Source organism: Hyperolius riggenbachi, chromosome 10, assembly GCF_040937935.1.
Source record: "Hyperolius riggenbachi isolate aHypRig1 chromosome 10, aHypRig1.pri, whole genome shotgun sequence".
In the NCBI taxonomy this organism is placed as follows: Eukaryota; Metazoa; Chordata; class Amphibia; order Anura; family Hyperoliidae; genus Hyperolius; species Hyperolius riggenbachi.
The window spans coordinates 24,392,148-24,407,671 of record NC_090655.1 but is presented as its reverse complement, the minus strand read 5'-3'; the positions used below and the strand labels follow the sequence as shown (position 1 = coordinate 24,407,671).

General features: G+C 44.4%; 1 protein-coding gene across 6 annotated transcripts in view; it reads right to left on the bottom strand.

The window, feature by feature from the left end:
• CTBP2 (C-terminal binding protein 2) overlaps positions 1-15,524 on the bottom strand; it is a 176,689-nt gene that overhangs the window by 66,274 nt on the left and 94,891 nt on the right. The window contains exon 1 of one of the 6 annotated variants that reach the window (XM_068258283.1): positions 3,179-3,389. The exons of 3 other annotated variants lie outside the window; for them this stretch is intronic. Coding sequence is in view for 1 of the 3 variants with exons in the window: in XM_068258280.1 (XP_068114381.1) it covers positions 1,253-3,032 (1,780 nt within the window). In the remaining 2 variants the exon portion in view is untranslated. 2 more of the 6 variants (XM_068258285.1, XM_068258280.1) reach the window with 2 other exon arrangements.

The following is a 15,524-nucleotide window of genomic DNA, read 5'->3' as shown; positions in this document are numbered from 1 at the left end:
TTTGTCTAGTCTTTTTATACATTAGTATTTAATTAATGCAACTGAAGACATAACGGCAAAAGTTGTTTAAGTGATACGTATAATGACAAACTGTTCAAGATTTCTTTGCAAGCTTTCAAAACTTTAAGTTTCTTCTTCGGGCATGTCACAGAACAGGTTTAGAACCATCTATATCATGCCTGAAGAAGACACTTAAAGTTTCAAAAGCTTGCAAAGAAATCTTGAACAGTTGGTCATTAAAGCTATCACCTAAAAAAACTTGTTATGTCTTCAGATTCTCTCCATGACTCATACTGGACCACACACAGCTAACACATCCAACTGTTCTGCAACACGTCAAATGGTCACTGAGGGCCTGAAAACATATCTCTGTTGCAAGGAGAAAGTCTGTCCACCAATAAAGATCTTGGAATAAGCAGTAAGATCTTGATAGCCTTTATCAGATATCCAATGCTTTTTGTATAAATGGTGCTGTGAGCACCACATCACACTAATCTTTACATTAACACTCTGCCTCCACCATGTCACACGTTATATTTATAACCTTTAGGCAATGACTTGCATCTAGAAAAGTCTTTCTTAAATCTGCTTTCAACGCAAGAGCATGGTTGGGGTACCTAACAAGTTCAAATTCTCAGACTTGCCCTCAACATTCTGTGAAGTTATAGACTATATCTAAAGGTTCATGAACAAGGCAGGCTTTGTTGGTGTACGGAACGCAATTAATGACAGCAGAACAGAGTTTTCTGAAAAAGGACGATCTAATGATTACAGAATTATTCACAGTGCCATACAGTACAAATGGTGATTACATAAGCTCTAATAATTGGGCAGCACGGTGGCGTAGTGGTTAGCACTCTCGCCTTGTAGCGTTGGGTCCCCTGTTAAAATCCCAGTTAGGGCACTATCTACAAGGAGTTTGTATGTTCTCCCAGTGTCTGCGTGGGTTTCCTCTGGGCACTCCAGTTTTCTCCCACATCCCAAAAAAGATAGATATGTTAATTGGCTTAACCCAAATTGACCCTAGACTACGTTATATACACTACACAATACATACATAGACAATATGAATATGGTAGGGATTTAGATTGTAAGCCCCTGAGGAACAGTTATATGACAAGACAGTATACTCTGTAAAACACTGTGGGAGATGTTGGCGCTATATAAATACTAAATAATAATAATGGTAATAATAGTAAACAAAGTTAACAAAGATCCCCATAACCCTTTGAAGCAAACAAATAATAATTACTTGGCTCTGGTGATGCCATGGTGGAGACAATGATGGGTGGTCCAGTCCTTCTAGTAACTTTCTGGTAGGGTGAGTGGAGAGAAGGCTGGCTAGGCATGGTAGGTGGTGGTAAGCTCATTGTGGTCTCCAGATGACTACCCTGTTTACGTAACAGCTGAGGGCTACAGTGAGGGCTGTGCACCGGGGAAGCAGGTGGAAGACGTTCCCTCTTCATAAGCTCCATGGGCACCGTGTAACTGGTAGGATAGGCGGTTTTTGGTACACTGCTGATGTTGGTGTGCACAACAGTCATTGGTATTCCTGACTGGGAAGGGTAGGCTGAGGCTGGCCGAGGTTGCACAGAGTATCCAGCAGTCTGCATGAATTGTGGGCTCTGAGCGTTCATCCCACAAGCTGGGTAGCTGGCGGTCTCCAGCAAGTGTTGAGATGGTGCACTAGAAGGTCGGCGGTTGAGCTCGGCCATTCTTGGCGAGACGGGTTGAAGCGACATGGAATGCGGTTGATTGGAAACACCGTCCATCAGAGCACTGTTAATGGGCTGTGCATTGAAATCTCCACGCATGAGATCTCCCCGGTGGCTGAAGCTATTGGAACGGACCCGAGACCTGAGGGAGTTGCTTTTCTGTGGATCTTGTCTTAGCAACTGCAAATCTGCCCTGTAGCTCTTGATAAGACCTAAGAGCAATCTTGCCTGGCCAAGATTAGCAGCCACTGATTTAATGTCGTGTTCTTCCATGACAGCCAGAGAGCTGGGCGTGTCGAACCCCTGTTGTATCAACGTGCCGATAGTAGCTTCAGAGAGGCCTTCGTTCCTCAAAGCAGCAAGAAACTCCATATCTGCAGCCCTCTTCAGCTCAGATCCGGACATCGACATTGGGGCCTGACCGTGCAACGGTGCAAGAGTCCCATCGTAGGCGTCGTAGGTCATCTTAGCAGTGACATTATCTCTAACTGATCTATAGCCACGATTTGTAGCAACAGAGGATGTCCCCAGGGTGCCGTCCATGGCAGCAGATTCACTGGGCTCCACCACTAGGCAGGTAGGAGCTGTCTGCCTCCCCGTTGTGGGATCAATGGACCGCTCTATTATCTCATTATAAATTGGTCTGTTGGGGAATGTGGAAGCCTCTGAGCCATACCTGGGGTTGGGTAAATCCACTGCGTATCGGGCAGGTGAAGAATCCCGACTTCTGGAATGTTGACCCTCGGTGATGACCCTACCTGTAGGATCTCTGTACAGGCGACCTACTTCTTGTGGGTGGTAAGGACGTGCGGGGAGCTGTTCCCAGGCCGGACGAGTGGTGGGAGGACCATAAGCGTGCCCTGTGCGATTTAGCATTGGGTCTCTGTAATAACGAGGATCCTCCAGGGATCTGCCAGGCAGTGAAGGCTCATTATAATAATCATGGGTTTGCACAGATCCACGCCCAGACATTGCCACTTGCCTCTCGTCGGGAAAGCTGAAGTCTGGGACCGAGTTATTTCTTACTGGCCGGCGCTCCTGACGCGCTAAGTGACCTTGCTGACCTCGGATCTGCGCGTCTGGGTAGGAAGAGAGGTCCGCCTTTATCTCCAAGCTGCCTGGCACGAGAATATCGCGGGATCTGCCTCTTGGCAGCTTGTAAAAAGCCTCTTCTCCGTTGTAGGTCAGAGAATTGTTTATGCCGGCTGCTCTGTGATATCCCGATGAGACGTCTGCCTCCCAGCCGCCTTCATACCAACCTGCAGCATCCCAGCTATGAGAACGGCTGATGTTTGCGTGCTTGCCTGGAACCGGCATTGGAAAAAAAAAAACCTTTCAGCTTAGATACAGCGCTAGAGGAGGAGGAGGAGGAGGCGGCGAGGAAACGTCTCAGTTAAAATCTTCTGTTACACGTATCAAAGGAAAAAAAAAACCCCACACACAATAAACAGATGTAGCTGCACCTGAGCTCTCGAGAGGCACAAACAGAAGCAGGCGGCTTGAGTTACCAAAGTATCGGCTGAATTATTAATCCCAGGTAACAGAAGACGACGCAGTACATCGCCCTGTAGATAGCGGTCTTCAGGCAACAGGCTGGGAGTCCGCAACTAATCCTCATGGATTTGCCTGAACGGCGGAGGGAACATTTTATTCCTGTGGATAACTGTGCGCAGATTAGGAAAAAAAAAAACCTTCAAAGCAGTAATCCGGCCACAAAGGGAGTGGGCCCTCCGTCGCAACGCAGCAGCCCCAGATATGGATGCTGTGCCGCTCAGCTCTCCTGGTCACTTGTGTCCGGGAGGAACGACTGGCAAAATTCTAGTAAAAAAAAAAAAATGATGTGGGAAAAAACTAAAAACGCCACATCTAGCAAGAAAATCTCCCCTGATGAAAGAGTAATCCAGCCAGGCTGGGATTTAATAATCACACTGCACAGCGTTCTCACTCGCGGGGGGATGCAGGAAGCTGACCCCAAACATTGATCAGTGCTGACAGCTTACATGAGATCCGCGGCTGGGCAGAGGGAGAAACAGCCCAGTATTTACAAGTAGCTGCTGGTATCACCTGTCCTGTACTCAGTGGGGTCCGAATAACCCGAATGAGGTCACAGGAGTCCAACAGCATCCATGAACAGTTTTCAAGTACACATGAGGTGAGAGCGATATGGAGGCTGCCATACTTATTTCCTTTTAAAGAGGACCTGAACTCAGACCTTCCTGCCTGCTCTAGAAGATGAGCAACATCATAATAACCTCTAAAGACAAACATTTCCATGTTAAAGGGAACCTAAACCGAGAAGGACATGTATTTTCCTTTTAAAATAATACCAGTTGCCCGACTCTCCTGCTGATCCCGTGTCCCTAATACTTTCAGCCACACCCCTCAACAAGCATGCAGATCAGGTGCTCTGACTGAAGTCAGACTGGATTAGCTGCATGCTTGTTTCAGGTGTGTAATTCAGCCACTACTGCAGCCAAAGATCAGCAGGACTGCCAAGCAACTGGTATTGTTTAAAAGGAAACATTCATATCCCCCTCAGTTTAGGTTCCCTTTAAAGTTGATACAAATCCTGAAATAAAACTGCAGTGTGTCTACTTCCTGCTTTCGTGGAAGCAGACATATTTTTAGCATCCTGTGTTCACCAATTAGCTCTCTGCTGTGGCAGGCTAGAATTCTGAGCTGACAAATCAAATTACAATGTGTGATTAGTCACAGATGAGGGGGAATTGGACAGGCTAAAGTCTCTAAATACATACAGGGTGCATTCCTCTATGCTTTCCTTCTGTCCTGTGCAAGAGTTCAGGTCCATTTTAAAAGGTACCAAGTGTCTCTGTTCCACTGTGGTATTTTCACTGTTCAAGAGGCCCTGTAGTGACATATAGCAGAATGCAGTAAAGAGGCCCTGTTGTGACATATAGCAGAATGCAGTAAAGAGGCCCTGTAGTGACATATAGCAGAATGCAGTAAAGAGGCCCTGTAGTGACATATAGCAGGATGCAGTAAAGAGGCCCTGTAGTGACATATAGCAGAATGCAGTAAAGAGACCCTGTAGTGACATATAGCAGAATGCAGAAAAGAGGCCCTGTAGTGACATATAGCAGAATGCAGTAAAGAGGCCCTGTAGTGACGTATAGTAGAATGCAGTAAAGAGGCCCTGTAGTGACGTATAGCAGAATGCAGCAAAGAGGCCCTGTAGTGACATATAGCAGAATGCAGTAAAGAGGCCCTGTAGTGACATATAGCAGAATGCAGTAAAGAGGCCCTGTAGTGACATATAGCAGGATGCAGCAAAGAGGCCCTGTAGTGACATATAGCAGAATGCAGCAAAGAGGCCCTGTAGTGACGTATAGCAGAGTGCAGCAAAGAGGCCCTGTAGTGATATATAGCAGAATGCAGTAAAGAGGCCCTGTAGTGACATATAGCAGAATTAAGTAAAGAGGCCCTGTAGTGACATATAGCAGAATGCAGTAAAGAGACCCTGTAGTGACATATAGCAGAATGCAGCAAAGAGGCCCTGTAGTGACATAGCAGAATGCAGTAGAGAGGCCATGTAGTGACATATAGCAGAATGCAGTAAAGAGGCCCTGTAGTGACATATAGCAGAATGCAGTAAAGAGGCCCTGTAGTGACATAGCAGAATGCAGTAGAGAGGCCATGTAGTGACATATAGCAGAATGCAGTAAAGAGGCCCTGTAGTGACATATAGCAGAATGCAGCAAAGAGGCCCTGTAGTGACATACAGCAGAATGCAGCAAAGAGGCCCTGTAGTGACGTATAGCAGAATGCAGTAAAGAGGCCCTGTAGTGACGTATAGCAGAATGCAGCAAAGAGGCCCTGTAGTGACATATAGCAGAATGCAGCAAAGAGGCCCTGTAGTGACATATAGCAGAATGCAGCAAAGAGGCCCTGTAGTGACATATAGCAGAATGCAGCAAAGAGGCCCTGTAGTGACGTATAGCAGAATGCAGTAAAGACACCCTGTAGTGACATATAGCAGAATGCAGTAAAGAGGCCCTGTAGTGACATATAGCAAAATGCAGCAAAGAGGCCCTGTAGTGACGTATAGCAGAATGCAGTAAAGAGGCCCTGTAGTGACGTATAGCATAATGCAGCAAATAGGCCCTGTAGTGACATATAGCAGAATGCAGCAAAGAGGCCCTGTAGTGACATATAGCAGAATGCAGCAAAGAGGCCCTGTAGTGACATATGGCAGAATGCAGTAAAGAGGCCCTGTAGTGACATATAGCAGAATGCCGTAAAGAGGCCCTGTAGTGACATATAGCAGAATGCAGTAAAGAGGCCCTGTAGTGACATATAGCAGAATGCAGTAAAGAGGCCCTGTAGTGACATATAGCAGAATGCAGTAAAGAGGCCCTGTAGTGACATACAGCAGAATGCAGTAATGATTCAGCCACTACTGCAGCCAAAGATCAGCAGGACTGCCAAGCAACTGGTATTGTTTAAAAGGAAACATTCATATCCCCCTCAGTTTAGGTTCCCTTTAAAGCTGATACAAATCCTGAAATAAAACTGCAGTGTGTCTACTTCCTGCTATCGTGGAAGCAGACATATTTTTAACATCCTGTGTTCACCAATTAGCCCTCTGCTGTGGCAGAGGAGATTTCTGAGCTGACACAGCTGAGAAATCAAATTACAATGTGTGCTTAGTCACAGATGAGGGGGAATTGGACAGGCTAAAGTCTCTAAATACATACAGGGTGCATTCCTCTATGCTTTCCTTCTGTCCTGTGCAAGAGTTCAGGTCCATTTTAAAGGTATCAACAAGTGTCTCTGTTCCACTGTGGTATTTTCACTGTTCAAGAGGCCCTGTAGTGACATATAGCAGAATGCAGTAAAGAGGCCCTGTTGTGACATATAGCAGAATGCAGTAAAGAGGCCCTGTAGTGACATATAGCAGAATGCAGTAAAGAGGCCCTGTAGTGACGTATAGCATAATGCAGCAAATAGGCCCTGTAGTGACATATAGCAGAATGCAGCAAAGAGGCCCTGTAGTGACATATAGCAGAATGCAGCAAAGAGGCCCTGTAGTGACATATGGCAGAATGCAGTAAAGAGGCCCTGTAGTGACATATAGCAGAATGCAGTAAAGAGGCCCTGTAGTGACATATAGCAGAATGCAGTAAAGAGGCCCTGTAGTGACATATAGCAGAATGCAGTAAAGAGGCCCTGTAGTGACATATAGCAGAATGCAGTAAAGAGGCCCTGTAGTGACATACAGCAGAATGCAGTAAAGAGGCCCTGTAGTGACATACAGCAGAATGCAGTAATGATTCAGCCACTACTGCAGCCAAAGATCAGCAGGACTGCCAAGCAACTGGTATTGTTTAAAAGGAAACATTCATATCCCCCTCAGTTTAGGTTCCCTTTAAAGCTGATACAAATCCTGAAATAAAACTGCAGTGTGTCTACTTCCTGCTATCGTGGAAGCAGACATATTTTTAACATCCTGTGTTCACCAATTAGCCCTCTGCTGTGGCAGAGGAGATTTCTGAGCTGACACAGCTGAGAAATCAAATTACAATGTGTGCTTAGTCACAGATGAGGGGGAATTGGACAGGCTAAAGTCTCTAAATACATACAGGGTGCATTCCTCTATGCTTTCCTTCTGTCCTGTGCAAGAGTTCAGGTCCATTTTAAAGGTATCAACAAGTGTCTCTGTTCCACTGTGGTATTTTCACTGTTCAAGAGGCCCTGTAGTGACATATAGCAGAATGCAGTAAAGAGGCCCTGTAGTGACATATAGCAGAATGCAGTAAAGAGGCCCTGTAGTGACATATAGCAGAATGCAGTAAAGAGGCCCTGTAGTGACATATAGCAGAATGCAGTAAAGAGGCCCTATAGTGACATATAGCAGAATGCAGCAAAGAGGCCCTGTAGTGACATATAGCAGAATGCAGCAAAGAGGCCCTGTAGTGAAATATAGCAGGATGCAGTAAAGAGGCCTTGTTGTGACATATAGCAGAATGCAGTAAAGATGCCCTGTAGTGACATATAGCAGGATGCAGTAAAGAAGCCCTGTAGTGACGTATAGCAGAATGCAGCAAAGAGGCCCTGTAGTGACATATAGCAGAATGCAGTAAAGAGGCCCTGTAGTGACATACAGCAGAATGCAGTAAAGAGGCCCTGTAGTGACATATAGCAGGATGCAGTAAAGAGGCCCTGTAGTGACATACAGCAGAATGCAGTAAAGAGGCCCTGTAGTGAAATATAGCAGGATGCAGTAAAGAGGCCCTGTTGTGACATATAGCAGAATGCAGTAAAGAGGCCCTGTAGTGACATATAGCAGAATGCAGTAAAGAGGCCCTGTAGTGACATACAGCAGAATGCAGTAAAGAGGCCCTGTAGTGACATATAGCAGGATGCAGTAAAGAGGCCCTGTAGTGACATACAGCAGAATGCAGTAAAGAGGCCCTGTAGTGACATACAGCAGAATGCAGTAAAGAGGCCCTGTAGTGACATACAGCAGAATGCAGTAAAGAGGCCCTGTTGTGACATATAGCAGAATGCAGTAAAGAGGCCCTGTAGTGACATATAGCAGAATGCAGTAAAGAGGTCCTGTAGTGACATATAGCAGAATGCAGTAAAGAGGCCCTGTAGTGACATACAGCAGAATGCAGTAAAGAGGCCCTGTAGTGACGTATAGCAGAATGCAGTAAAGAGGCCCTGTAGTGACATACAGCAGAATGCAGTAAAGAGGCCCTGTAGTGACATACAGCAGAATGCAGTAAAGAGGCCCTGTAGTGACATATAGCAGAATGCAGTAGATTAATCAGGATGCCCACTTTTACAGTAATCACCCAGGTTTCAGCATCAGAAACACTTCCTATATCTATATATTGGTATCTAGCCACCCTCCCAATGATGTTTAGCCTAGGCTGATAAGATATGCTGAATTTTCCCTCCAGAGCATTCTAATGCTAGGTACACACGATGCGTTTTTTCGGTCGATTTTCTGTACAATCGATTTTCGATTTGATTTTCCGATTGATTGCCAATTAAATTCTGTTCTCTTTTCTTATCTATTCCCATTCACTTCTATGAGAAATCGATCAGAAAAACAATCGAACATGTCAGAAATTATCAATCAAACCATCTAACACATGGTGTGTACCTAGCAGACCAGGTATATTTTATACTGGCTTTAGATCTCTTAGTAAACAAACATTCTACAGAGATCACCTGACAGAACTAAATATGTCCACACCAGTGAAACATTTCAAAACGTAAACCAGGGTAGGGAAAGATTTACAATGAGCAAACACTAAAGGTGGCCACACACCATAACATTTTCTAAATATCTGTTCAATTTAAGAATTGCAATCAATTTTTCTGACCGATTGTAACATTTAAAAAATATGACCAATGTACCACACACGTATGTTAAATTTTTTCCCCAATTATGATAAAAATGATTGGAAACTGACAAAATTGCTAGGGTGTGTATATTAATAAATTGACAATCTTACACACACCATACAATCTGTAGAGAGATTGAAGAAAAATATCTGGCATTCCGGACCGATAAAAATCAAAGAAAACGGGAAATCCGATCGGATTTTTCAGTTGAATTAAAAAAAAAAATTAAAAAAAAAAAAAAAAAGGAGCTTTCGATTTTTTTCGGGAGACCCGATCGTTTTTATTGAATTGCCATAAAATCGGATCATTTTATTGTATTGTGTATCTTAAGGGCTGGTTCGCAGTGGCATAAAAAATGGTCAGTTTAGAGAAATGTAACGGATTGCATCCTAACCAATGGCAATGGATCCATTGTTAAATCAGTGGAATCAGTTTACGTTGCTCTGCTCAAACGGATCTACTTGGACCTTTCCGTTAAATGTAACACAAGTTTGAGGAGGCTGCCATTGCTCTGGATGCTGCAGGTCAGGAGAGCATCCCGTATAGCGCTGCAGATGGAATTCGGAACCTCGCCGTTCGGACCCCAGACAGCAGGACTGGACGAGTTCCATTCAGCTCAGAGGCCCCGGTCACACCTAAAATCGCCAAACGCTAGTGATCACCGCTGGCGGTTTTCGGGAGTGATTTTTCCGCGACTAACACGGAAAAAAAAAATCACTGGACAGAGTAGTGTTTTGGGAGCGATCGCGATAAGCGGTTCTATACATGCTAATCGCGATTGATCCAGAATTGCCGCAAAAAAAACACTGCATATAACGTGTTTGCGATTAACACTAATTGCAAAACATACAAATATCCAGGCACATCGCCTCTAGTTAGGACATTAAATAAATTTTTAGGGAAAGGGAGGTGCTGAAGGGGGTGTGGCTAGAAACAGCAAAAATCAATTAACCCTTCGCACACTCACATGCAAATGTTCAAACAATTGCATTCACAGATTCACTCATCCAGGCACAACTGTTATCCCTACAGCTAAATTAAAAGCCAGGGTTTTAGTTCACAGAAGAATGCATTCTTATGCTTAGTCACCTATACTGCGCAGAAGTACCCAGGTAAACATAGGTGTCCTAACTCTGGCCCTGTAACATGCATAGTGCAGACATGCAAACACATTCATTGCATCAAACCTATCAATGGATTAGGAGCACACATCCTAACTTCCTCTCCTGGGAAAGACAGTGCATCTTACCAATCGCACAAGGGAGCTAATTTTATGTGTCCATGTGCACTATGCGCATACACCAGCATAAGCTGTCTGCATGCTGACAAACATACAGGGGAAGGGGGGAGTGCACCGAATTAGACCCTAGCCACAGGGGTCAATGATAAGAATAAACATACAAATATCCAGGCACATCGCCTCTAGTTAGGACATTAAATAAATTTTTAGGGAAAGGGAGGTGCTGAAGGGGGTGTGGCTAGAAACAGCAAAAATCAATTAACCCTTCGCACACTCACATGCAAATGTTCAAACAAATGCATTCACAGATTTACTCATCCAGGCACAACTGTTATCCCTACTGCTAAATTAAAAGCCAGGGTTTTAGTTCACAGAAGAATGCATTCTTATGCTTAGTCACCTATACTGCGCAGAAGTACCCAGGTAAACATAGGTGTCCTAACTCTGGCCCTGTAACATGCATAGTGCAGACATGCAAACACATTCATTGCATCAAACCTATCAATGGATTAGGAGCACACATCCTAACTTCCTCTCCTGGGAAAGACAGTGCATCTTACCAATCGCACAAGGGAGCTAATTTTATGTGTCCATGTGCACTATGCGCATACACCAGCATAAGCTGTCTGCATGCTGACAAACATACAGGGGAAGGGGGGAGTGCACCGAATTAGACCCTAGCCACAGGGGTCAATGATAAGAATAAACATACAAATATCCAGGCACATCGCCTCTAGTTAGGACATTAAATAAATTTTTAGGGAAAGGGAGGTGCTGAAGGGGGTGTGGCTAGAAACAGCAAAAATCAATTAACCCTTCGCACACTCACATGCAAATGTTCAAACAAATGCATTCACAGATTTACTCATCCAGGCACAACTGTTATCCCTACTGCTAAATTAAAAGCCAGGGTTTTAGTTCACAGAAGAATGCATTCTTATGCTTAGTCACCTATACTGCGCAGAAGTACCCAGGTAAACATAGGTGTCCTAACTCTGGCCCTGTAACATGCATAGTGCAGACATGCAAACACATTCATTGCATCAAACCTATCAATGGATTAGGAGCACACATCCTAACTTCCTCTCCTGGGAAAGACAGTGCATCTTACCAATCGCACAAGGGAGCTAATTTTATGTGTCCATGTGCACTATGCGCATACACCAGCATAAGCTGTCTGCATGCTGACAAACATACAGGGGAAGGGGGGAGTGCACCGAATTAGACCCTAGCCACAGGGGTCAATGATAAGAATAAACATACAAATATCCAGGCACATCGCCTCTAGTTAGGACATTAAATAAATTTTTAGGGAAAGGGAGGTGCTGAAGGGGGTGTGGCTAGAAACAGCAAAAATCAATTAACCCTTCGCACACTCACATGCAAATGTTCAAACAAATGCATTCACAGATTTACTCATCCAGGCACAACTGTTATCCCTACTGCTAAATTAAAAGCCAGGGTTTTAGTTCACAGAAGAATGCATTCTTATGCTTAGTCACCTATACTGCGCAGAAGTACCCAGGTAAACATAGGTGTCCTAACTCTGGCCCTGTAACATGCATAGTGCAGACATGCAAACACATTCATTGCATCAAACCTATCAATGGATTAGGAGCACACATCCTAACTTCCTCTCCTGGGAAAGACAGTGCATCTTACCAATCGCACAAGGGAGCTAATTTTATGTGTCCATGTGCACTATGCGCATACACCAGCATAAGCTGTCTGCATGCTGACAAACATACAGGGGAAGGGGGGAGTGCACCGAATTAGACCCTAGCCACAGGGGTCAATGATAAGAATAAACATACAAATATCCAGGCACATCGCCTCTAGTTAGGACATTAAATAAATTTTTAGGGAAAGGGAGGTGCTGAAGGGGGTGTGGCTAGAAACAGCAAAAATCAATTAACCCTTCGCACACTCACATGCAAATGTTCAAACAAATGCATTCACAGATTTACTCATCCAGGCACAACTGTTATCCCTACTGCTAAATTAAAAGCCAGGGTTTTAGTTCACAGAAGAATGCATTCTTATGCTTAGTCACCTATACTGCGCAGAAGTACCCAGGTAAACATAGGTGTCCTAACTCTGGCCCTGTAACATGCATAGTGCAGACATGCAAACACATTCATTGCATCAAACCCAGTGTTCTCCCCAGACTCTTTTAGCCGGGTGCTCCACCCGGCTAGATTTGGTGACCACCCGGCTGTCATCGGCTCACGTCCTCACCTCCTCCTATGCTGTAAGCATAGTTGCCCCGCAATTTCATCTCTCCCCACCCGGCTACTTTTTCATGCCACCCGGCTACTACTTCATGCCACCCGGCTGGAAAAAAATTCTGGGGAGAACACTGAAACCTATCAATGGATTAGGAGCACACATCCTAACTTCCTCTCCTGGGAAAGACAGTGCATCTTACCAATCGCACAAGGGAGCTAATTTTATGTGTCCATGTGCACTATGCGCATACACCAGCATAAGCTGTCTGCATGCTGACAAACATACAGGGGAAGGGGGGAGTGCACCGAATTAGACCCTAGCCACAGGGGTCAATGATAAGAATAAACATACAAATATCCAGGCACATCGCCTCTAGTTAGGACATTAAATAAATTTTTAGGGAAAGGGAGGTGCTGAAGGGGGTGTGGCTAGAAACAGCAAAAATCAATTAACCCTTCGCACACTCACATGCAAATGTTCAAACAAATGCATTCACAGATTTACTCATCCAGGCACAACTGTTATCCCTACTGCTAAATTAAAAGCCAGGGTTTTAGTTCACAGAAGAATGCATTCTTATGCTTAGTCACCTATACTGCGCAGAAGTACCCAGGTAAACATAGGTGTCCTAACTCTGGCCCTGTAACATGCATAGTGCAGACATGCAAACACATTCATTGCATCAAACCTATCAATGGATTAGGAGCACACATCCTAACTTCCTTATGCTTATGCTGGTGTATGCGCATAGTGCACATGGACACATAAAATTAGCTCCCTTGTGCGATTGGTAAGATGCACTGTCTTTCCCAGGAGAGGAAGTAAAAAGGTTTGATGCAATGAATGTGTTTGCATGTCTGCACTATGCATGTTACAGGGCCAGAGTTAGGACACCTATGTTTACCTGGGTACTTCTGCGCAGTATAGGTGACTAAGCATAAGAATGCATTCTTCTGTGAACTAAAACCCTGGCTTTTAATTTAGCAGTAGGGATAACAGTTGTGCCTGGATGAGTAAATCTGTGAATGCATTTGTTTGAACATTTGCATGTGAGTGTGCGAAGGGTTAATTGATTTTTGCTGTTTCTAGCCACACCCCCTTCAGCACCTCCCTTTCCCTAAAAATTTATTTAATGTCCTAACTAGAGGCGATGTGCCTGGATATTTGTATGTTTATTCTTATCATTGACCCCTGTGGCTAGGGTCTAATTCGGTGCACTCCCCCCTTCCCCTGTATGTTTGTCAGCATGCAGACAGCTTATGCTGGTGTATGCGCATAGTGCACATGGACACATAAAATTAGCTCCCTTGTGCGATTGGTAAGATGCACTGTCTTTCCCAGGAGAGGAAGTTAGGATGTGTGCTCCTAATCCATTGATAGGTTTGATGCAATGAATGTGTTTGCATGTCTGCACTATGCATGTTACAGGGCCAGAGTTAGGACACCTATGTTTACCTGGGTACTTCTGCGCAGTATAGGTGACTAAGCATAAGAATGCATTCTTCTGTGAACTAAAACCCTGGCTTTTAATTTAGCAGTAGGGATAACAGTTGTGCCTGGATGAGTAAATCTGTGAATGCATTTGTTTGAACATTTGCATGTGAGTGTGCGAAGGGTTAATTGATTTTTGCTGTTTCTAGCCACACCCCCTTCAGCACCTCCCTTTCCCTAAAAATTTATTTAATGTCCTAACTAGAGGCGATGTGCCTGGATATTTGTATGTTTATTCTTATCATTGACCCCTGTGGCTAGGGTCTAATTCGGTGCACTCCCCCCTTCCCCTGTATGTTTGTCAGCATGCAGACAGCTTATGCTGGTGTATGCGCATAGTGCACATGGACACATAAAATTAGCTCCCTTGTGCGATTGGTAAGATGCACTGTCTTTCCCAGGAGAGGAAGTTAGGATGTGTGCTCCTAATCCATTGATAGGTTTGATGCAATGAATGTGTTTGCATGTCTGCACTATGCATGTTACAGGGCCAGAGTTAGGACACCTATGTTTACCTGGGTACTTCTGCGCAGTATAGGTGACTAAGCATAAGAATGCATTCTTCTGTGAACTAAAACCCTGGCTTTTAATTTAGCAGTAGGGATAACAGTTGTGCCTGGATGAGTAAATCTGTGAATGCATTTGTTTGAACATTTGCATGTGAGTGTGCGAAGGGTTAATTGATTTTTGCTGTTTCTAGCCACACCCCCTTCAGCACCTCCCTTTCCCTAAAAATTTATTTAATGTCCTAACTAGAGGCGATGTGCCTGGATATTTGTATGTTTATTCTTATCATTGACCCCTGTGGCTAGGGTCTAATTCGGTGCACTCCCCCCTTCCCCTGTATGTTTGTCAGCATGCAGACAGCTTATGCTGGTGTATGCGCATAGTGCACATGGACACATAAAATTAGCTCCCTTGTGCGATTGGTAAGATGCACTGTCTTTCCCAGGAGAGGAAGTTAGGATGTGTGCTCCTAATCCATTGATAGGTTTGATGCAATGAATGTGTTTGCATGTCTGCACTATGCATGTTACAGGGCCAGAGTTAGGACACCTATGTTTACCTGGGTACTTCTGCGCAGTATAGGTGACTAAGCATAAGAATGCATTCTTCTGTGAACTAAAACCCTGGCTTTTAATTTAGCAGTAGGGATAACAGTTGTGCCTGGATGAGTAAATCTGTGAATGCATTTGTTTGAACATTTGCATGTGAGTGTGCGAAGGGTTAATTGATTTTTGCTGTTTCTAGCCACACCCCCTTCAGCACCTCCCTTTCCCTAAAAATTTATTTAATGTCCTAACTAGAGGCGATGTGCCTGGATATTTGTATGTTTATTCTTATCATTGACCCCTGTGGCTAGGGTCTAATTCGGTGCACTCCCCCCTTCCCCTGTATGTTTGTCAGCATGCAGACAGCTTATGCTGGTGTATGCGCATAGTGCACATGGACACATAAAATTAGCTCCCTTG